The following is a 24,037-nucleotide window of genomic DNA, read 5'->3' as shown; positions in this document are numbered from 1 at the left end:
ACAATAAGTACCTGCAGGCAATTTTGGATACACAAAGTAACCAGAAGTATGCTAGTTTGAAGTGGATCCCAAGTAACCAAGTTTTAAAGAGAGAGTTCAACTATACAGACTCAAATCCTAATCTAGGATGATGAAACTTTGAGATAGCTCTATTAGTTATAATAGAGCAATATGAGGTCAAGCACACATTTCATCACACTGGTATTTCAGTTCAACAGATTAGAAAGACCAGGCAACGAGTCTGTTAACTTCAAATACCTCATTTTTTATATTTATAAAAAAATCAATTCTCATTAAAAACAGAAATAAAACAAACAAAAACCCCCTGTGACATAGGAGGAAAACGTGTGATAAAAATTGGACTTGTAGTGGGGTGTGGTGGTGCACACCTTTAATCCCAGCACTTGGGAGGCAGAGGCAGGCGGATTTCTGAGTTCCAGGCCAGCCTGGTCTACAAATTAAGTTCCAGGCCAGCCAGGGCTATACAGAGAAACCCTGTCTCGAAAAACAAAAAAAACCCAAAAAACCAAAATAACAACAAAAAAAAGTTGGACTTGTTCTAAATGGCCATAGTTCAGAATTACAGTGACCTTGATCAAATTATAGGCTACGTAGTTTGATCAGCAAAATTTAGAAATCTTAGCAGGTTTCAGGTCTACTAATACTAAAATCTCTGGAAAGCTTAAGAGAATAACTACTGGAACCATACAGGCGACTACTCTAGGAACGAATCCAGGAATAAACATGGCAGGTGCTCATACTTGTGAGTGGCTATTTATCTAAGGGAGTACGCTCCCTCATACTCATTTTTCCTAAGCTATGTCACATGTGACAGTTTTTCAAGCATGCCAGACATACTGTCCCTTTTGTCAAGAATATTCTTCCCCAGATAGCTCATGGCTTTATTCACCCAATAAACTGACTCAAATGTCACTTGTCTGAGAGTGGGAGTTTGAGGCCTTCTGTGTGGCCTCCAGTACCTACTTATTATGTATATGGATGTTTTGCCTGCATGTATGTCTGTATAGCACTTGTGTGCTTGGTGTTCAGAGGCCAGGAGACGGAGTCAGATACCCTGGCACTGGAATTACAGAAGGTTGCGAACTGCTATGCAGGCTCTGGAAAGAGAACCTGGGACTCCTGAAAGAGTAATAAATGCTCTTCACTGCTGAGCCATCTCTTTAACTACAGCACTATCTATATTTCAAGCTTCTCACCCAAAGCACTTCTTCCCTACATAAAAACAAAAGTAACTTGGAGCCCACACTTTCTCCCACACTCACCACTAAGCACATAGCTAGGTTTTGATCATCCCTTCATTTGTTTCTAGCATAATTCATTCCAAAGAAACGGTGCTTTACACTATTTTAGTTACCCACAGTATAAACTTTGTCCTTTACAATGCTTATAACTTGGGCTAGGGACATATAGCTCAGTAATAGAGCTCTTGCTTACTACACAGGAGACCTTGGCTTCAAGTCTCAACCCTGTAAAAAAATCTAAGTGATACTTATTATCTAATTGTAAAAGACAATGAGCATGAGAAAGAAAGAAATTTCACAGTAAAATTTAAGAGGTAATAAGATGGTAGAAAGAGAAAAAACTAGAAGATGGCTGGTGTGATAGCTCAGTGGGTGCTTGTCACATAAGCCTGGGTATCTGAGTTCCATTCATGGAGTCTCTGGAAGGATAGCATCAACTCTACAAAACTATGCTCTGATCTACACATGTATGCTATAGCACATATGTCCACAGACATGCACATATACACACTAATGGTCATTTTTTTTAAGTAGAAGGGGGTGCAATTCAAGAACACTAGGAGTTGCAATTTTGAAGTTAGATCACAGAAGAACTTGTTGAGGGAGCTTATTATTTATGCAAGACAATCAAGTATTGAGAAAAGAAACCACATGGAGAAAGTGCTGCAGAGCAGACAGATACCAGTAGCTACTGAATGCTCCCGAAGGTGGGAAATGCTTAAAGCATGTGTTAGGGCTAGGGAGGTGGCTCAGTGGACAAGAACATTTGATGCTCAAGCATAAGAATGGGAATTGGATCCCTAGTACCAATGGAAAAACTCACACACCTCTGACCCCGGCATGGGTGCTTGCTGAAGCCAAAAAATTTCAAGCTCTAGGTTTGGTGCTGAAGCCAAAAAATGGCAAGCTTTAGGTTTGGTGGAGACCCTATTTCAAGAGAAATAAATAAAGCAGACAGCAATAGAGGAAGGCATTGTCTCTGTATGTGTGGGTACAGGCACATGAAGTTCAGAGAGGGGAGAGACCAACAAATGAGCAGAAAAACTAGCAGATAGTTAATTGGAAGCAGCTTCTTTGACTGTTAACTGATTCTTAGGTTGAAATCTCATGGATGTGGTCACAGATGTATGTACATATAACAACACAGTTTTCGAAATGTAAGCTTCTAAGACTCTTCTGTTGTTTACTGCTATATTCTCAACATTAACCACAGACCTGGTATACATAAGATACTCAATAAATGTATGAAGGAATAATATAAAAACTACTTATTGAGTGTTTAGTATGACACCTTGGCTGAACTTTGCATCCTCAGTTTTCTTAGTCTTAGCCCCGAAGAGGGAGGTAGTATGTTTTTTTAAGTACCATCCCAGATAGCCACAGGGAAAAGGGTAGAGTATTAAAATTTGTGATGTCTATTTATTATTTTTTTCTGTTAGTTTTATATACAGAGATTTGTTTTATCACCCAGAGTTGCTTCAAATTCATGATCCTCCTGCTTGATCCTCTAGAATCCTGAGACTACAGGTGGGAACTACCTTATCTGGCTTTTATATATTTTTGTGTATGTGTTTGTGTGATGTGTGATATGGATAGAACCTAGGGCTTCACACATGCTAAGCAAATGTTCTTACCACTTCCCTGTACCCTTAGCCAATGTAGTGGCTTTAGATACTATCCTCTTGGAATGAACTCACTCTGTGAGGAGAGAACTCTTTCGGTCAATGAACTTGAGTGCTTCAGCCAGTGTCAGTTCCAGGAAAAAACCATATCCCAGGGCCACATAGATGCGTGAAGTATCTGGGCTGAGGAAAGAGGTCAGAGGAAGTGGAAGAAGTCTTTATTACTATTTAGCACACTGTATGGTTTAAGGTGTTTCCTATTCCTTCCTGTTTCTCAAAGTGAAGGCTCTGTAAAGGCAGATACTTTGTGTTCATTTTGGCCACACCCACAACATGTTGCTCATATCCTAATGAAATATAAAAGCTACTAGAGCCTGTTATATAGAAAATACTAAGAAATACTTGTTTCATGAAAAAAGGGAGAAACTCAGGAGGGGAGAGAATACACTCACACCACTGTGTCAACGAAGAAGTTACAGCCCAAATCCACCTGCATATATAACTCCGAGTGATTAGTTTCCTACAGGGCCAGGAGAAAAGAGGTAGGTGTCAGTGGGCAATTTTAAAGGCAGATAAAGGTTTTGTTCTTGGCGTTTCTTCCCGCCTCCCTTCTTTGTACACATAGACAAAGTGGTACCCAATTTAAAAGCCTTTACCTGGAGTCGCTCAATGACATTTCTTAGTTGAAGATATACGGACAGCTGCTCATATACCTTGTCTCGATGATCCAGCACCTTTCTGATATGTAGAAATACAACAGTGAACATTAGGCAGCCTTATTCCTCTTGAGATGCCAGGCATTTTAAGTCAGGTGTGGTTGTTCATGGATGTAATTCATGGGCTGAGGCAGGAGGATTCTGAGCTTAAGACCAGCTTGTGCTACATAGTGAGATCCCGTGCTCCCCTCCTCCAAACACACACGATGGGGTATAGACGGAGACACAGCAGGCATTTCAATAAATACAGGTCAGACTCTAGTTCATCCTGACCTCTACCTCTTACTAGTAATGTGACTATGGAAAGTAGAAAACCTATCTAGGATTACGTTTCTTCACATAGAAAATAGAGATGGCAGTAGTAGCATATAAGAGTCATTAGAATCAAGTGTTTACTACAAAGTGTTTGAAATGCTAGCCAAATGGTAAGCATTATATACTTGTTACCTATTATAATTACAAATACTACATTTTATTCAGTGACTTATGCCAATTAAAATGTCCCATCTTCACCCTAAATGTACCTCCCCATCTCTTTTAGCATGCTCACACAGTCCTAGCTCTAAATACCTAACTTCCTATTCAGATTAGTAATGACAGCAATAGCAATCATCCAGTTGTTGAGTCTTTAGTGTATTTCAGGCACTGGGGTCAAAGTCCTTTTCTAAAACAACTATTTAGGTTATTTGTTTTATTTCCCAAGACAATATCCGAGTTTCTCAGGCTAAGTATTGAATTTGTAAACACACCAAACAATTCTTTCCTCTCAGCCTCAATATAATAATAGTGGGGTTTATCTGCATTTTAAAAATGTGTTCTTACTTGCATTTATGTGTTTATTTTGTGTACATGTATGGGTGCCATGATACATACCTGGAGGTCAGAGGTCAGCTTTTTGGGAGTCTTTTTTCTTCCACCATGTGGGTCCCAGAGATCTAACTTAGGGCATGGGGTTGGAGGCAAGCCATCTTGCTGGCCCTAGTTTGCTTGTTTTGAGACATAATCTCAAAGCTCAGGCTGTACACAACCTCGAATGTAGGTGAAGATCACCTTCAACTCTGGATCATCCTGCTCCTGACACTATCCCAAGTACAGGAATTGCAGGCCTGTGTCACCACACTGGAATTTTTTAAAAATAGAATATTGTCCTATTTTCAAGGCTGGCTTGTACTCCTGGCTAAACAAGGGAATTTTCCCATCTCTCCACTAGAAGTGGCACACACCATGGAGCTTGAGCCTGGCTTTATTCTATTTTTTCTCCCTTTGAGAAAGTTAGTCTGTAGCCCAGACTGGTCTCCAGCTTACAAAGATCCTCCTGCTTCTGGCTCCCAAGTGCTGGAGTTGACACACTTAAAACTCAAACACCACATTAAGAAGGCCTAATAAACTTTTCCATTTCACAGATGAATAAAGTTCATAACGGTGAAGTAAGGTACAACTTGTTCATAAATATTGGTTAAATGGCCTAGTCAGAAACACCCTGTGTTCGGAACGACTATTTTAAACCAACAAACAAGGTCAGAGCTCTGCTAAAGGGACAAGTTCCAACCACATTTCAGCCCAGAAGTCAACCCTATTCCCAGAAGTCTGGGCGGCCAATCCGAAAGTTTGGTCGGCATTCTGTCCCACCCACCACGTGAAATTTCTCAAACGTCACGCCTCCCACGTTGTCACTCACTGCAAGTCTCGCTGCAGTACGTCACTGATAAAGGTCTCGTACCGCAGCACTTTCTCCCCCACCGTATCCAAGGCCCGCCGTTTCGGGGGCGTCGCCATGATGGGCTCCTGGGGAGTAAAGAGGGGGGGGGTGCACGTTGAGCGCTCTAGTTAAACTTCACAAAATTCTCTCTAGCCACTCAACGTTGGGGATGACTTCTTTCGGCTCGTGCTACGGAGTTGCTTCTGCCCAACCCGACTTTAGGACTCGTTCACTCACCGGTACAGGAGTAAGGCGTTTACCTTAGGGCCACCGGCAATAACTGTTAGTATGAGCCGCGGCTTCCGTGTGGCGCGGATGGATGATGTAATTTCCAGCAAGGGAGCCAACCAAATCGATGGGGAGGGGCGGTCCGGCGTGCGGGAAGACGCACTTAAGGGAAGGGCTGCAGGCGGGGCCTGAACGAATCCTTGGAGGTAGCAGGATCCTGTGGATCTAGATGGGCCCAGCATGCCACGGTCTGCTAGCAGGCGAATAGTCGCGAGCTGGCGGGAGACTTGTTTGGGTGACGTTCAAAGAGATTTGGCGGGTTCTGAGGGAGGGTGGACTTACAGGAAGGTAGGGAGAGGGAGTTAAGTGTTTATAATTAGTAATTTGAAGTGTGTGTGCACGCGCGCGCGCGCTTTGGTGCTGAACTTATAGGCAGTTGTGAGCTACCATGATGTGGGTGCTGATAATGGAGTTTACATTCTCTGCAAGTTTTATGTGTTTTTAACTGATGAGCCATTTCTGTATTCCCCCCTCCCTACTCTTAAATTTGTTTTCCTATTTTATGTGTTTTGTCTGCATGTTTATGGGCTACATGTGTGCATTGCCCACAAAAGCCAGAAGAAGTTGTGGGATTCCCTGGAACTGGAGCTACCAACAGTTTGTGTGCACCATGTGGGTGCTGGGAATCGAACCTGGGTCCTCTATAAGACTGGCCAGTGCTCTTAACTACTGAGGTATCTATATAGTCCCTATTTTTTTCTTTTAGAAACATTTCTATTCTTTGAGAATTACATAGATGTATGCAATATATCTTCATCATCTCCACTCCCTTTTCCCTCCAACTCCTCCTAGACTCCTCCTACCACATTTTCCTCCAATTTCATATTCTCTTTAAAACAAACAAACCAAATCAAACCCAAAAGAACTCACTGAGACCACTTAAGCATTTCATAATTTTAAAAGCACAAGAGTGCCTATAGACTAGCAAGGATTATGGTACTAATCTATAAGGAAGGCAGTATATCCTCTGGGAATCTGTTTGAAAAAATATATATTGCACACATTGTTTGGTTTTCACCTTCCATAAAGGAAATGAATAAGAGCACATAAAAATGGTTAAATGGAGACAAATTTTAAGAAATTCATCTTGAATGAATTTCTGCTTTGTGGCGTTTAGTCCATGATGAGGGCTACAGAGAATCCTTGTCCCACAAACCAAACCCAAAATTTGATGTTACATGTATTTAAAAGTAAATTTGATGTGCTTAAAACAGATATTAGGAACTATATAATATTAGTTAATCTTCATTTGTTAAGGAGAACAGTTTGGATAGACTAGAGTTGGGTCTGTGTTAAGTTTATTAACATATTTCATGCAATTTTTCTTTAATTTAAAAGATACTTTTAGGTTATCCAAATGGCTCACTGGTTAAACGGTGCTAACCGGTCTGACAGCCTGAGTTCAATCTGCACGGTGGCTTGTAGATTACTGCTGTTCCCTGACATAGAGATAGCACACTTCTTTTTTACAATGGGAGGTAGTTACTAAAGAAGATTCATAACTGGTTCTACTGCAAGGAATGTTTCTGTTGCTGTGGTATAGCTGTTCAAGGTGGTAGAAAGTAATAATCACCTATATTATTCTAAGTCTTGGAGAATAGAAGGCAAAGTGGAAAGAATGTGAAAGCTGCAGAAAGGGAGCATAGTCTCACTATTTACAGTGTTGGGCACGACCATTGCTATTTTGACTAAGAGCAGATGTGATCACTATTCATCAAACATTTATCCCTTCTATACATAGTTCTGAGCATTTTACATATATCAACTCATTGTGTTCCTCTGAGGTGTCTGACCGTGTAGCACAGTTACACATAGTCTGGACTGCTTTCCCCATGTCCAGACTAGAAAGAAATATAACCAGGGTTTCATTTTCACACTTCAATCTTGGTCCATCTAGAGTATGGATATATGTAATAAGGTATGGGCCCAATTTAATATTTATCTACAGCTTTATTTTTCAGTTAGAGTCTTGTCATATAGCCAGGCTGGCCTTGAACTTAAAATCTTTTACCCTAGCCTTTCAACTTCTGGCATTGCAGATGTACGGCACCAAGTCAAACTTAATCTGTTTGCAAATGTCTGTGTTTAACGGGTAGAATGATGCCTAGATATATAGCCACAGAATATGTTTGAAAAAAATTTTGCATATATAATTAAGGATCTTGAGGTGGGGGGTCATTCTGAGTTAAACAAATGGCCCCTAATCCATTCTCTCTCTCTCTCTCTCTCTCTCTCTTTTTTTTTTTTTTTTGGTTTTTCGAGACAGGGTTTCTCTGTGTAGCCCTGGCTGTCCTGGAACTCACTTTATAGACCAGGCTGGCCTCGAACTCAGAAATCCGCCTTCCTCTGCCTCCCAAGTGCTGGGACTAAAGGTGTGTGGCACCATGCCCAGCGAGAAATATTCTTATAAAACAAAGAGAAAGAAATAGGAGATGGTGCGAAAACTGAAAACTGGCAGACATTAGAGTCATTGTTATTATTTATATATGAGATGTCTTCTCTAAAGGCTCATATGCTTTATGGTTGATCCATCGCAGGTGACAATATTGAGAAATGATTGGATCATGATCACTTCTTCAATGGATTAATTCATTGATAAATTTATAGCTGAACTGCTCATAAGAAATGGAGCCTACTTGGAAGAAGTAACACCCCAAGGGCATGTGTGTGTGTGTTTATGTATGTGTGTATGTGTATATATATGTATATATATATACACACACACACACATATATATACTTATATATTCTTATACCCATTTTTTCTGGTTTTTGGCTGCCACAAGATAAGTGGCTTTTCTCCATTACTTTCTGCCCTGCTAAGAGGCCTAAAAGGAAAAAAAAAAAAACCCAACCAAGCTGATCTTGGAAATGCAATATCTGAAACTTTTTTTTTTTTTTTTTTTTTTTTCCGAGACAGGGTTTCTCTGTATAGCCCTGGCTGTCCTGGAACTCACTTTGTAGACCAGGTTGGCCTCGAACTCAGAAATCTGCCTGCCTCTGCCTCCCCAGTGCTGGGATTAAAGGCATGCACCACCACACCCGGCTTTGTAACCCAATTTTTAATAGGGTTATTTGGTTTTCTGGAATCCAACTTCTTGAGTTATATATATATATATTGGATATTAGTCCCCTCGGATTTAGGATTGGTAAAGATCTTTTCCTAATCTGTTGGTGGCCTTCTTTTCTTACTGACAGTGTCCTTTGCCTTACAGAAACTTTGCAATTTTATGAGGTTCCATTTGTTGCTTCTTGATCTTACAGCACAAGCCATTGCTGTTCTGTTCAGGAATTTTTCCCCTGTGCCCATATCTTCAAAGCTTTCCCCACTTTCTCTTCTATAAGTTTCAGTGTCTCTGGTTTTATGTGGAGTTCCTTGATCCACTTAGACTTGAGCTTTGTGGCCCATGCCTAAACATATTAAGGTCCTTTGCATTTTGAATGGTGAAATTTCAAGTATATGTCACCATATCCAGCTTCCACACTACTTAAATTATAGAAGCTTTATAGAATGTTCATATATTTCATGAAGTTAATCTCTGCCATTGATCTTCATCCTTTTTAGGGGTTCATAGTTATCCTCTCATGTTTATTTTTCTTATGCATTTTAGGTGCATTTCTTTCGGAATTGATTCACATAACTATTATGCTATACTGTTTGAAGTATTTATTAGAAAAACATCAGAAAGAGGTGAGTAACCATCTGTGGGAGATTGCTCTCAATTTTTCACTTTTCTCTGTAGCCATACCTTTTGCCCTTAATGTTTTGATTTTGGGGTGATTTGCTTTATTAATAGCAAAGTTATTAATAAAGGAATAGAGGTGATACGGTATTTTTGTGTCTACTCCTTGGATTTGTTGTCTGGCTTGCCCTCATCCTCTTTTCATCATTAGAAGGCATGTGTCACTGATATGTACCACCATGCCTTGCTTAAAGCATATTCTCTTGAATTAAAGAGTATGTCTGTGGGATCAATGCAGGCAGTAATCCACAAAGAGATGAGAATGAAAGCTTCATTCTGATTGACTTTATCAACCTGGATTAGATTTGGGGAATCTAATGGCAGGTGGTTCATTGTAAGCATATTTCAAACACTACAATTTGGAAAAAGGTTTCCAGGCAACAATCAGCCCAATCCAGATGCACAGTAAAGCTTAAGGTGTGACTATATGGAAACTCATTTGCAAAATATCTGTGATCATGAGAGTGAGTTCTATAGCTAAAAGGCCTAGAATCTATTGTGGTCTCTGACCAAGATAGCATAGAGGTCAGCAGGGTATAAAATTCATGTGGCATCCTCCTTAAGGATAGGTTCTAGTATCTGGGAACTAGAGAAGTCTGGGATAAACATTCTCAGGGATTAGGGTGAGGTCAGCCTCAAATGAGCAAAATGAGCAAAAGCTCACTACATCATTAACAGTATCCACTTCCAGGCTTCTGGGCAGGAAAACAGGTGTTTTATCTCCTCAGTTGAGAAGAGGCCCATATGTGTTTAACATTCCTAGTCTCCCTAGTGATCTGTGGGCATAAAGACATTTGTACCCCCAACATCTTGTCCCTTCTTTTTTTTTTTTTTTGTTTTTTTTGTTTTTTTTGTTTTTTTGAGACAGGGTTTCTCTGTATAGCCTTGGCTGTCCTGGAACTAACTCACTTTGTAGACCAGGCTGGCCTTGAACTCAGAAATCCGCCTGCCTCTGCCTCCCGAGTGCTGGGATCAAAGGCGTGCGCCACCATGCCCTGCTTCCTTCTAATTTTTAAATAGAAAAATAGCCATGATAGAGGCCATGATAGAATCCATTGTCTCCATGGCTGGTCTAAACAGTATAGGTAAACATAAGAGAATTATAAGAAGACCTAACTGAGAATCAAGAAAAGAGGAAAGACATCCTCACTTCACCCATCTCTTAATTCATTTCTGCTAATAATTTTGTTGTGAACAAAATGAGTATAATATGGTCTATTCCACATAAACTTTTACAAACAACCCTTAGCATGAGGAGACAGTATCATAAACACAGGTGTGCTTTTTATCTCCCCTGACAAAAGGCATTTGGATTATGTATTGACAAGAGTTAACATGCAATACAGTTAATTAAATATAACAGCATCTGTTTTGGCTTAGTCCTTGTTGTTTCCTCATCCTGTTGACTCAAAGTCCTGATGTCTTTCCAAATTATCCGTATACTCTCCCTCTTGGGACATGGCCTCTTGATGGGTTTGTCATCTGCCTTTAGATGTTTTATTATCTGGTGGTCCCTTGGTGTCTTGGTGTCTTGGTTAGATGCATCAGATCAGGAGCCATCTGGGACTTCATTCATTTTGTGAAAAGACACAAGCATAATCTTGCTTGATGTTAACATTGGGTCTCTTCATTGATTAGTTTCTAGATTGTTTAATTTAATATAATTTAGGTTGTGTCTCCTTTAGGGCAAAATGCTTTGGGGCAGCAAACAAAGCATTATCCTTTAGTATGTGAGGATTTAAGTGGGTGCATATAATATCCTCTGTTTATTAGAATTTGCCAGTTTAGTATTTAATGGTGTCATTCCACAAGAGCTTGACCCTGTGGATAATAAGGGTTTTCATGATTAATATTAAAAATTTTCAAATAATTTGCTAGCATAAGTAGGACAATTACTATTTTTTAGTTGCAATGAAGGATATACCTAAAGGGCTATTTGTTAAAGTTAAGGTCCAGATGTGATATAGTGGTATTTTTGGAGCTTTCAAGGCCTTACGCCATAGCTAGGGCTGTGTTCTGCAGCCGGTTTGTTAGGGAGAGGCATTGTGCGTGTATGTACTGTACTTTGAGCACAGTTCTTTGAGCACATACCTGATAGCAGAGAATGTCCAAGACACAGACAGACACCCATATTCTCAGATGTCAAGCTGATATCCATTCACTACTAATTATGTGTTAGAAGTTTGGAATGCTATATAAAATTTGTCTTTAAGCTGTATAAAATAATGCTTTTAATAGAGGATAGGCTCCTGTGAGCCTCTTTTAGCTATTTTTCTAGGCAAATTCTGATCTTTTATCAGACAAACAAACAAACTTCATTTAATTAACAGTGGTCATTAACTTTTTGTTGTTGTTGTTTTTCTTCGAGACAGGGTTTCTCTGTGTGGCCCTGGCTGTCCTGGAACTCACTCTGTAGACCAGGCTGGCCTTGAACTCAGAAATCCACCTGCCTCTGCCTCCCAAGTGCTGGAATTAAAGGCGTGCGCCACCATGCCCAGCCGTCATTAACTTTTAAAGCTTTAAAATTAAGGCTTTTTTATTTAAGACTTTGGATCTTTAAATTTTAGGACAATTTTAATTATGAGCTTAAGAAGTCTATTTTATTAGGTAACTTAAAAGTACCTGAGAAATAATAGAAAATCCTGAAGTAGAAAACAATTGGATTTTCCCATATAAGCATGAAAATTTATATTGAGTAGATATTGTATATGAAGCAAAATTGTGAACAATACCAAAGAATAACAATTTCATGGATGGAGGAGTTGCTGGAAGGCTCTAGTTTTTACTATATTTCATAGGCAGTTTGATATAACAGATTCTCAGGCTATAACCAAGAATAATTTTAGGTGGAAAACTTAAAAATTATTTAGTTCTTACTGATTGCATTTTTGGTTTTATTCCTCTTTGGCCTCCAAGGAAATTAGAGAAACATGTAATTATGTTTGCAGTTTTTGGTCACTATATTATCTAGAAGAAATATTTTTGAACCATTTCTTGATTCCAATTTACTTGTATTTTTTTATTTTGTAAATCTATCCCAATCCTGTTTATGTTGTTTTTTTTTTTAATTTGGTTTTATTTATGTTGTATAAAATATAAATTAAAAAATGGATTCTTAGTAATCACAAATATAAAGGAATCAGGGTGGTTTGGGTTTCCAGTGACCAAAACACTTAAATTGAGGAAAAAATATTCATTTTTGTTTTGTTTTATGTTTGAGACAAGGACTCTTTATGTAGTCCTGACTGTTGTGGAACTTGCTCTGTAGATATTTTCTTTATTTATATTTCAAATGTTTTCTCCTTTCCAGGTTTCCCCTTCACAAACTCCCTATCCCACCCCCTCCTCTGTCTCTTTGAGGGTGCTCTCCTACCCACCCACCCACCCACTCCTGTCTTCCTGCCTTGGCATTCCCCACACTGGGGCATCAAACACAGGCCTGAGGACCTCTCCTCCCACTGATGTCTGACAAGGCCATCCTCTGCCACATATGCATCCAGAGCCATGGGTCCTTCCATGTGTATTCTTTGGTTGGTGGTCCAGTCATCTATATTTTCCAGTTTTGTTGAGTAGGTTTAAAGTAGGATTTGATGATTTTTTGAATTTCCTAAGTTTCTGTTGTTATGTCTCCCTTTTCATTCCTGATTTTGTTAATTTGGATACTGTCTCTGCCCTCTGGTTAGTCTGGCCAAGTGTTTATCTATCTCAAAGAACCGGCTCCTGGTTTTGTTGATTCTTTGTACAGTTCTTTTTGTTTCTACTTGGTTGGTTTCAGCCCTGAGTTTGATTATTTCCTGTCATCTACACCTCTTGGGTGTATTTGCTTCTTTTTGTTCTAGAGCTTTCAGGTGTGCTGTCAAGCTGCTCGTGTGTGCTCTCTCCAGTTTCTTTTGGAGGCACTCAGGGCTATGAGTTTTCCTCTTAGCACTGCTTTCATTTTGTCAAATAAATTTGGGTATGTTTTACCTTCATTTTCATTAAATTCTAAAAAGTCTTTAATTTCTTTGTTTATTTCTTCCTTGACCAAGTTATCATTGAGTAGAGTGTTGTTCAGCTTCCATGTTTATGTGTGCTTTCTGTTGTTTTTGTTGCTTTCAAGACCAGCCTTAATCCTTAGTGATCTGATAGGATGCATGGGATCATTTCAATTTTCTTATAGCCGATTAGGTCTGTTTAGTTACTGACTATATGGTCAATTTTCGTGACGGTGCCATGAGGTGCTGAGAAGAAGATGTACTCTTTTGATTTAGTATGAAGTGTTCTTTTTTTTTTAATTTATTTATTATATGTAAGTACACTGTAGCTGTCTTCAGACACTCTAGAAGAGGGAGTCAGATCTCGTTACGGATGGTTGTGAGCCACCATGTGGTTGCTGGGATTTGAACTCCAGACCTTTGGAAGAGCAGTCGGGTGCTCTTACCCACTGAGCCATCTCACCAGCCCCAGTATGAAGTGTTCTATAGGTATCTGTTACATCCATTTGGGCCATAACTTCTATTAGTTTCACTGTGTCTCTGTTAGTTTCTATTTCCATGATCTGCTATTGATGAGAGTGGTGTGTTGAAGTCTTCCACTATTATTATGTGCAGTGCAATGTGTGCTTTGAGCTTTAGTAAAGTTTCTTTTATTAACGTGGATGCCCTTGCATTTAGAGCATAGATGTTCAGAATTGAGAGTTCTTGGTAGGTTTTTTCCTTTGAGGAGTATGAAGTGTCCTTCCTTATCCTTTTTGATAACTTTTGGTTGAAAGTCAATTTTATCCGATTTTAGAATGGCTACTCCAGCTTGCTTTTGGGACCATTTGCTTGTATCATTGTTTTCCAGCCCTTTACTCTGAGGTAGTGTTTGTCTCTGACACTGAGGTGCGTTTCCTGTATTCAGCAAAATACTGGGTCCTGTTTACATATTCAGTCTGTTAGCCTGCATCTTTTTATTGGGGAATTGAGTCCATTGATGTTAAGAGATGTTAAGGAATAGTGATTGTTGTTTACTGTTATTTTTGATATGATTTTTATGTTTGTGTGGCTATCTTCTTTTGGGTTTGTTGAAAGAATATTACTTTCTTGCTTTTTCTAGGATGTAGTTTCCAACTCCTTGTATTGGCATTTTCCATCTATTATTTTTTTATAGGGCTGGATTTTTGGAAAGATGGTGTGTAAATTTGGTTTTGTCATGGAATATCTTGGTTTCTCCAACTATGGTAATTGAGAGTTTTGCTGGGTATAGTAGTCTGGGCTGGTATGTTTGTTCTTTTAGGGTCTGTATAACATCTGTCCAGGATCTTCTAGTTTTCATAGTCTCTGGTGAGAAGTCTGGTGTAATTCTTATAGGTCTGCCTTTATATGTTATTGGACCTTTTTCCTCTAACTGCTTTTAAGATACTTTTTGTTTTGTGTATTTGGTGTTTTGACTATTATGTGATAGGAGGAATTTCTTTTCTGGTCCAATCTATTTGGGGTTCTATAGGCTTCTTCTATGTTCATGGGCATCTCTTTCTTTAGGTTAGGGAACTTTTCTTCTATAATTTTGTTGAAGATATTTACTGGCCCTTTAAGTTGGGAATCTTCACTCACTTCTACACCTATTATCCTTAAGTTTGGTCTTCTCATTGTGTCCTGGATTTCCTGGATGTTTTGGGTTAGGAGCTTTTTGCATTTTCCATTTTCTTTAACTGTTGTGTCAGTGTCTTCTATGGTACCATCTATGCCTCTCTCTTCTATCTTTTGTATTCTGTTGGTGATACTTGCACCTATGTCTCCTGATCTCTTTCCTAGGGTTTCTAACTCCAGGGTTGTCTCCCTTTGTGATTTTTTTTTTTTTTGGTTATTGTTTCTATTTCCATTTTTAGATCCTAGATGGTTTTGTTCAATTCCTTCACCTGTTTGGATATGTTTTCATGCAATTCTTGTGTTTCCTCCTTACCGACTTCTTCCTGTTTACCTGTGTTTTCCTCCTGTATTTCTTTAAGGGAGTTATTTATGTCCTTCTTAAAGTCCTCTATCATCATCATGAGATGTGATTTTAAATCAGATTCTTGCTTTTCTTGTGTGTTGGGGTATCCAGGGCTCGCTGTGGTGGGTGAACTGGGTTTTGATGATGCCCAGTATTGTGATTATTGAAAGATAGAGAAGTATATGGATATGTTCTATGGGGTTGTGGTTAGGTATTGGGGAAGAGGGTGCCTCTGGGGGCCTATGCTGAGACATCCCTTCCCTCTGAGGGACCAGCCACACAACAGTATAATATAGAATAGAGTTTATTCAGGGCCTGGGGAGGGGAGTTAAGAGGGTAGTAGAGGCAGAGAAAGGCAGAGAGAGGGAGAGAGTAGAGAAGTAGAGGCCAGCTATGTTCACATGGAGAGAGGGGGGAAGGGAAGGAGGTAGGGAAGAGCCCAAGAGTGCAAGAGAGAAGCAAGTGGGAAGCAGGAGTAAGAGAGAGAGGAGGGGCAAGCAGCCCCTTTTTATAGTGGGCCAGACCTACCTGGCTGTTGTCTGATAACCCTGGGGAGGAGCATACTTGCCTGTTGCCAGGTAACTGTGGGGTGGAGTTTAGACAGAAAGCTAACATCAAATAGCCTTGGTTTCTTTTGCTTATTTTCTTGTCCTTGCCTCTCACCTTCTGGTTATCTCTGGTGTTAGCTGGCCTTGCTGTAACTGACTGCAGCTTGTCCCTCCTGCAAGGCTGTGTGTCCGTACCCCTGGGAGGCCAGTTCTCTCCAGGAGGAATTTGAGCATGGAGAGCTGTGGCACCGGGTCAGCTCTGGAGTGTAGACAGAAACCAGAAGGATCCTGTCTCCGGCTGTTCCTTGGTTCCTGTGCCCTCATGGCAGACGCTGGGTGGCAGCAGTTTCAGGCTCGCTGCCAGTGGGCCCTGTGTTGCCTTGGTGGTGTCTGTGGTGTCTGTAGATGCACAGCAGAACCGTATATATGGGCCAGCCTCAGGCATGCGTGTCTACGCTACTGTAGAACGGGACTTCCTACCAGTAGCGGAGTCGTGGCCCAGAGTCCACGGTGGGCAGGAAAAGTAAGGGCCCAAAGTAGCCTGTGGCACTGGCAGAGCATGAGTGGGCTGAGGGAGCTGAGTGAGAAGAGGAGGAGGGCAGCAGAATCCAGGCCTGGCCTGGAATTCTCAGCCACCAGAAAGAAACTGTCTCTGTGACCATGCAGATGGTCACTGACCAGTGGGAATGGGGACTTGCCAGATCTGGGCTAGCGAGCGTGGTTGTGGCTGAGATGGGATGCAAACCTGCAGAGTTTCTGGATTCCAGTCACACCAATGTTGTGATCACAAAAAGATAAAGAGGGCCGGGCGTGGTGGCGCACAGCTTTAATCCCAGGTCTCGGGAGGCAGAGGCAGGCGGATTTCTGAGTTCGAGGCCAGCCTAGTCTACAAAGTGAGTTCCAGGACAGCCAGGGCTATACAGAGAAACCCTGTCTTGAAAAACTACACACACACACACACACACACACAAAGATAAAGAGGTATTAATGTATGTTCTAAGGTGGTGTGATGAGGCGTGGGGGAAGGGGATGCCTCTGCGGGCCCATGCCAAGGCATCCCTTCCCCCTGAGGGACCAGCCACATGTCGGTATAGCATAGAATAGAGTTTATTTAGGGCATGAGGAGGGGAGTTAAGAGAGTAGTAGAGGCAGAGAAAGAGGCAAGAGAGGAGGAGAATGCAGAGAAGTAGAGGCCGACCATGACCACGACCATGACCACGTGGAGAGAGGGGGGAAGGGAATAGGGAGAGAGGCAGGAGCAAGGGGGCAAGAGGCAAGAATGAGAGTAAACATTCATTTTACTACTGTATAATTTTTTAATCTTTAATAACGTTAAAATCACTTGCATGCTGTCTTAGTTTTCCCTCTATTATTGTGATAAACACTTTAAGCAAAAAGGGAGGAAAGGGTTTATTTTAGCTTATAGGTAAGCTTGTCTTTCAAAGGAAGGAGAGATTTACTTGTCTTTTACCCAGAATTCTGGGAAAGGATGTAGTTCACCACCTGGTGATCTTTTACTCTCTGTAGGGCCAGGCTTCACCCAAATCCCCCAGACTGTTATGTTTGTTTATTCCAGATTCACCCCCCCCATATTAAGCCATAAATCTCATCCTTATGAGAGATGCCACGTTTACTTTATAACAGCATAAGGGATTTCTGTGTTTTTAGGGCCATGACAGTCTTGAATCCCACAGGCATCTTTACCTCATTCTCTTTAGACCCTTTGTGTTTCCCTCATTCTCTCTAGACCCTTTTCTTGAGCATTGTTTCCAAGTAAACAAAGCCTATTTTTATGGAAGAAGCCATATGTACTTTGTAAAGAATTTCAATGTAAACATGTCTTAAGCTTTGTTGTATACACTGGAAGGACTGAATTAATCATCATCGGGGACCTTTTTCCAAAATTGTGCTATGCTTAAATATGGATAAAATAAACCATTTGGAGTAAGACTCCATAAATTTGAACCACTGACTGCTAACTAAAGTTGTACTGAACCAATGACCAAGTCAGCTCAGTCAGTCAACAGAGTCTCAAGGGAGGGAGTGAGGATTGAAAAGAAAAAGACAATTAGAGCTAAAGTGGGTTTATTTTTTCCCAGTCAGCTTTTATACCATCCAAAGAGTATAGTCAGTTCTCAGATCAAAGACAAAGTGATCAAGCAAGGCAGTGAACAAAGAGATCACACCAGGTAGCAGTCAAATAAAGCAATAAACAAAGTCCTCCAGAATCCCTGGGTCTCACTGGGCTTATCAGGGTTATCAAGACAAAAGGGAAGTCATACATTTCTTGGCTGGGTTTACCTTGATCCTTGCATTAGCCCAAATGCAATACTCTTATCTGATCCTACTTCCTCCTCTGAGCCTGGTGACAAGTACTTGCCAAATTTCTATTAGTGGTACCCAGAGCTCTTCACAAACCAAGTTTCATTCTTGCCAGTCCTTGGATTGTTTCACAGCTGGCTGTGATGCTTTCAGGGACCCCCACAAGATTTGAAGTCTTGAAGAGGACTTCACATGGAAGATGATATTTCACAGCCCACATGGAAGATGATATTTCAGTGGCTCCTGTACTGTTTATATGAAAACTGTAGATGTAAAACAGATTATTATTTCATGAATTTAAAACCACCAGTTTCAGCCTAAAAACTTCTGAACTGGCAGCCATTGGAGATCAGAGTTTACCATCTCACCACCTACAGCATAGGTGGTTGAAGTGCTCAAGATTTTCAGGTTATTATGAAGATGACAATGTTCAGTTGGTTAGGCATAAAGATATGCAAGAATCATTAACTGTTTCTAATGAAGTCCAAACTGCCATAGAGTAGATTACGTTCATATAGTACATAAAATATCAGACAGTAGTTAGTGAAAACTTAATAATGTTAGATACCACATTCAAGGCCTTACACTGACAGTTTGTAGTTATCTTCACAAAAATTAACTGGAACAAGATACTCAACCCAAGATTGGCAGAGAAATACAAAATGCTTAAAGGCTGACTATACGCATCTTAAATGCACAAGAAAAAGGGATTCAATATGTTGTGGTCATATGATAAATAAGTAATTTATAAACATAAGCAAAAGAGATATTTTGCTAGTTAACAAAGTTAACAGATTTTTAGCTTATAACGTTTTGATTTTTTGGGGGGACTGCATTCTCTGCCTTGTAATTTTTTGTTATTTCTATTTGTAAATCTTTAAAAACTTCTGCTATTTTTAATATCAGAGAGATCTATCTTAAAGTCATTTTACTGCTTAGAAAATGTTCCAAGCACTGAAATCTAAGTTTTAAAAAAACTTTACTCTATGTGTATGAGTGTTTTGCCTACATGCACCACATGTATGCCTTGTGCCCACTGAGGCGAGAAGGTGTCACATCACCTTGAACTTGAGTTGCATGTGTTGTAAGCACTGAACCCAGGTCCTCGACAAGATCAGCAAGTGCTCTTAACTGCTGAGCCATTTCTTTTGCCCCACCCTGTTTAATACATGCAGATAACTCTGCATGTATTAAAGTCCCTTTTTCCTACCACCCTATATATGTTTCAGAACACTTCAATAGTTTTTACTGCTTCACCAACTGTTGTGACACTCTAGCTAAGTAGAAGTCACGTTTCTTTCCCTTTTCATTGTTTTGATCATTTCTAGCATCTCATAACTAGTTTCCAAAGTTTTGGTTTAGGACTTTTGGTTCCATTTTGGGAGACCAAGTTTTCTGGAAATTCCATGATAGCGGAATTCCTGGGGAACTTATTTTTTAAAAGATTTATTTATTTATTTTATGTATATGAGAACACCATTGCTCTCTTTAGACACACCAGTGGAGGGCATCAGACCACATTATATGGTTGTGAGTACCATGTGGTTGCCTGGAATTGAACTCAGGACCTCTGGAAGAACAGTTGGTGCTCTTAACTGCTGAGCCATATCTCTCCAGTCCTGGGGAGCTTATTTTTAAATACAAAGTCTTGAGCCGCAATCCCTCCATGGCAACGAATATTTTCATCTTTTTTGTTTTTTCTCATTGTGTCTTCCCTGTCTAGTACCACCATTGTAGTTATAGACACCTGCAGTTTTGGAAGAGGTTTTCCAAATTATGTTTCTGTTCTTTTTAAGATTTATTTACTTATTTTATGTATATAAGTACACTGTAGCAGTTTTCAGACACACCAGAAGAGGGCATTGGATCCCATTACAGATGGTTGTGAGCCACCATGTGGTTGCTGGGAATTGAACTCAGGATCTCTGGAAGGACAGTTGGTGTTCTTAACCTCTGAGCCATCCCTCCAGCCCCATGTTTCTGTTTAATATTGAAGAAGTGGTGATGTACTATGGATATGGTATAAAATTTGAAAATGCAAATGTTGAAAAAGTAGTAGGAATCTGGCTTTATTAATAAAATGATAATAATAATCTTTAATCTTTTTTCACTGCAAATTATGAACAGAGGGAAATTTATCTATTTAACAAATATCACCTATTAGAAAGGCAAAATAAAAAATCTTTACAGCTAATAGAGTAATAATTGTTAGAAGCTCAATGTTTTCTCTCTAAGACTGGAATAATGCAAAACTGTCTGTTGCTTATGGTTATTATTATACACATTATAGGTTAAGGAGCCTTCACCTGAAAAACCTAAAATCCACAGTGATTTGAAATCAGAAGCAACTTGAATAGCAACATAGTACTTTCAACAAATATCGGAACGTTTACCAGCTGTCTTAGTCAGGGTTTCTTCTATGCCTGCACAGACATCATGACCAAGAAGCACTTGGGGAGGAAAGGGTTTATTCAGCTTACATTTCCACATTGCTGTTCATCACAAAGGAAGTCAGGACTGGAACTCAAGCAGGTCAGGAAGCAGGAGCTGATGCAGAGGCCATGGAGGGATGTTCCTTACTGGCTTGCTTCCCCTGGCTTGCTCAGCCTGCTCTCTTATAGAACCAAGACTACCAGCCCAGAGATGGCATCACCCACAAGGGGCCTTTCCCCCTTGATCACTAATTGAGAAAATGCCTTACAGTTGGATCTCATGGAGTCATTTCCTCAACTGAAGCTCCTTTCTCTGTGATAACTCCAGCTGTGTCAAGTTGACACAAAACCAGCCAGTACATCAGCATAATAAATCAAGAAAAGGAAAAAGTGTAGAGATTAGAGAATAAATAAAACTATCTTTTATAGGACATAAATATACCAAAACCCCATGGAATCTACCAAAATATATGTAAAAATTGACTAGATTTAGCAAGGTGAGAACAGAAACTGCTAAAGGAGTATCAAGTTGAAAGGTCTTGTTCCCCAAATATAGTAATACATAAAATAGTAAGATGGTTCAGCAGATAAGAGCACTAACTGTCCTTCCAGAGGTCCTGAGTTCAATTCATAGCAACCACATGTTGGCTCAGGACCATCTATAAAGTGATCTAATGCGGTCTTCTTGCAGGCAGGTGTACATGTAGACAGTTTACTCATTTCTTTTTTACTGTTTTTGTTTTCTTTGTATGTTTTTGTTGAAGATTCTGTGTACATTTCTCCAGTATCTTTAGATCATATTTGGAAATGAAAAAGAATATATTCATAGAAGTCACAAATGTTACTTCTTATGTTGTTTCTAAATTATTTATCATTTCTGTCTACCTTTTAGAAGCTGTTTGTTCTTGCTGTGTTATGTCATTGTCACTCCCTACCCTACCTTGGTGTCTTTTTGAACTCAGTTATTTCTGTTTTCTATTCTCTCTTTTTTTTTTTTGAGATTTATTTTTAATTTATGTGTGAACCCACACTATCATGTAAATGCTGGGAACTAAACCTGGGTCCTCTGGAAGTGTTTTTACTGTCTCCGTCCCTTTGTCTTTTTTCTTCTCTCTTTCTTTTTTATCTTCTACCACCTTTTTCTTTATGTTTTGATTCTTCAAGACAGGGTTTCTCTGTATATGTAGCACTGGCTGTCCTGGAACTTGCTATGTAGATCAAGCTAGCCTCCAGAGATATGCCTGCCTCTGCCTCCTGAGTTCTGGAATTAAAGGCATGCACCACCACACCCAGCTGTGAACATGAACTCTGAAGTCAGATAGGTCTAACTTGTAATCACTAATATTCTGTTTCTGCATATATAAAATGAAAACACAAAAATTATTAATATGTAGGTGAAAGGTTTTGTGCACATTATACAATATATTTATGTGCTTTTATATAATACACGGGTCCTTATACAGGACAATTATTTCTTATCTGGAGTGCTTGTGATCAGAAATGATTTGAATTTTGTGTTTCTTTTTCAGATTTGGACCACTTTCATTTACATGAAGAAATATCTTAGGGGTGAGATCCAGATCTATAATTGTGCTTCTTACACATTTCACCCTACATTCAATCTTAACTTGAAGATAATTTATATAGTATTTTTGGCAACCTTATTTTGATGATGATTCTTAACAGTCACATGTAGAGTTTTGAATCTCTGTGTCATGGCAGTGTTCAAAAAGTTTTCAGTTTTAGTGACTTTGGGACTTTGAGATTTGAGTACCTGCTGCTATGTGATCTATTTTCATTGTGCCAGTCTTAGGCTAAATCCTGTATAAACATAATCTCATTTTCATTTTCACAACCACTTGAGATATCTTTGACTCATTTAAAAGTGAAACCCAAGAAACGTTTTTGTTCTATCACACCTAAATTTTGGCAGAGCTAAAATTTTAATTTGTATTAATCTTAATTCAAATCTCACATACTTTCTCATATTTCTCTTGTCTACTGTACAGTATCCAGTAGGTTGAACTGTACTTTGACACTACCATAAAATGTTTAGTTGCAAATGTTGTATGATTCTGACAGTTTCTTTTCAGGTATCTTTGAGTATCTTCTGACACTAGAAGATCCTGTAAACTCTACAGACTTCAACAGAATTGAAGAACCTGGACAGAGCAGAGTTACCAACAAGAGAGCCCAGGGATAGCATTAACATGGTGGTTACTCAAGACCTAACTCAGCCAGGGAGACATAGCAAGGCCTATGAGGTGAGGGGAAAAGAAGGGTGACCCAAAGGGCAGGAATGTTTTATCCTGAACTTCTGAGCCTTATAGAAAAACATAATTTGTTGGGCATGTTTTCCGACCCTCATACAGTTTTTACAGCCATTTGAAGATATAGTTCTAGCTCTAGTAGGCTCTACAGGAAGGTATATCAAACTTTTTAACAGAACACTTTATTATTTTAAATATATGAGTATTTCACCTGCATGTACCATAGGCGCACAGTGCCCACAGAGACAAGAAGAGGGTGGCAGATCTCCTGAGACTGGAGTTATTGCTTGTGAACTGCTATGTGGATGCTGGAAATCAAACCTAGGTCCTTTGGAAAGCAGGCAGATGCTCTTAATCATGGAAGCATCTCTTCAGCTCCTACCCTAGTTCTTTAATTTTGTTTTAAATTTTTGAGGTAGGGTTTTGCTAAGTTACTTGGGCTGGCCTTGGACTAGTAACCATTCTGTGTCAGCCTCCTGGGATTAGAGGTACGTGCTAGCATGTCTAGCATCTTTTTATTTCTTTGGTTTTCCTTCTAATTAATTAAAAATACATTATCTTCTAAATCTTTTATTGTACATTATTAATGCTATTTCAATTTTTGTTTAAATAACCTTAAATTTAAACATCACTATAAGTATACCACTATTTCTATTTTGCAGTTTCAGTGATACAATATCTTATCACTTAACAGAGTATTAGTAATAGTTTAATTTTTAAAAAATGATTTATTGTTGTTTTTTGTCCCCCCCACCCCCCCAATCTCTGGAGCTGAGGACCAAACCCAGGGCCTTGTGCTTGCTAAGCAAATGCTCTACTGCTGAGCTAAATCTCCAACCCCTAGTTTAATTTTTTTTTTAGAAAGACTCTTACTTAATGTACTTGCTGTGTGTGATGGTTTGTATATTCTTGGACCAGGGAGTGGCACCATTTGGAGGTGTGGCCTTGTTGGAATAGGTGTGACCTGGTTGGAGTAGGTATGTCACTATGGGTGTGGGCATAAGACCCTCACCCTAGTTGCCTGGAAGTCAGTGTTCCACTAGCAACCTTTGGATGAAGATGTAGAACTCTCAGCTCTGCCTGTGCCATGCCTGCTTGGATACTGCCACGCTCCCACCTTGATGATAATGGACTGAACCTCTGAACCTGTAAGCCAGCCCCAATTAAATGTTGTTTTTATAAGA

General features: G+C 39.7%; 1 protein-coding gene and 1 long non-coding RNA gene across 15 annotated transcripts in view; one reads left to right on the top strand and one right to left on the bottom strand.

Annotated features, from left to right (window-relative positions):
• Uxt (ubiquitously expressed prefoldin like chaperone) overlaps positions 1-5,582 on the bottom strand; it is a 10,293-nt gene extending 4,711 nt beyond the window's left edge. The window contains exons 1-5 of one of the 3 annotated variants that reach the window (XM_021153280.2): positions 5,537-5,582; positions 5,321-5,385; positions 3,541-3,622; positions 3,337-3,404; positions 2,960-3,067 (exon numbers count right to left, since the gene is read on the bottom strand). In XM_021153280.2, coding sequence (XP_021008939.1) covers positions 2,960-3,067; positions 3,337-3,404; positions 3,541-3,622; positions 5,321-5,376 — 314 coding nt within the window. In that variant the 5' untranslated portion in view covers positions 5,377-5,385; positions 5,537-5,582. Of the gene's footprint in view, positions 1-2,959; positions 3,068-3,336; positions 3,405-3,540; positions 3,623-5,278; positions 5,386-5,536 lie in introns of those variants that run through there. The other 2 variants (XM_021153279.3, XM_085838241.1) reach the window with 2 other exon arrangements.
• On the top strand, positions 5,381-24,037 carry LOC147004836 (uncharacterized). Of its 12 annotated transcripts, none has more exons than XR_015047181.1 (5): positions 5,381-5,538; positions 9,198-9,277; positions 22,113-22,152; positions 22,677-22,847; positions 23,772-24,037. It is a non-coding gene; the product is annotated as an uncharacterized LOC147004836 (long non-coding RNA). The 12 variants fall into 12 exon arrangements; XR_015047189.1 differs by lacking the exon at positions 23,772-24,037 and adding an exon at positions 6,142-6,261 and having other exon boundaries at positions 22,677-23,765; XR_015047187.1 differs by lacking the exons at positions 5,381-5,538; positions 23,772-24,037 and adding exons at positions 5,691-5,775; positions 6,142-6,261 and having other exon boundaries at positions 22,677-23,765.

This window comes from Mus caroli, unplaced genomic scaffold, assembly GCF_978045245.1.
Source record: "Mus caroli unplaced genomic scaffold, Mus_caroli_1 scaffold_5, whole genome shotgun sequence".
Lineage (NCBI taxonomy): Eukaryota > Metazoa > Chordata > Mammalia > Rodentia > Muridae > Mus > Mus caroli.
Note: the sequence above shows the minus strand (reverse complement) of the source record. Positions and strands in the feature narration are given on the sequence as shown.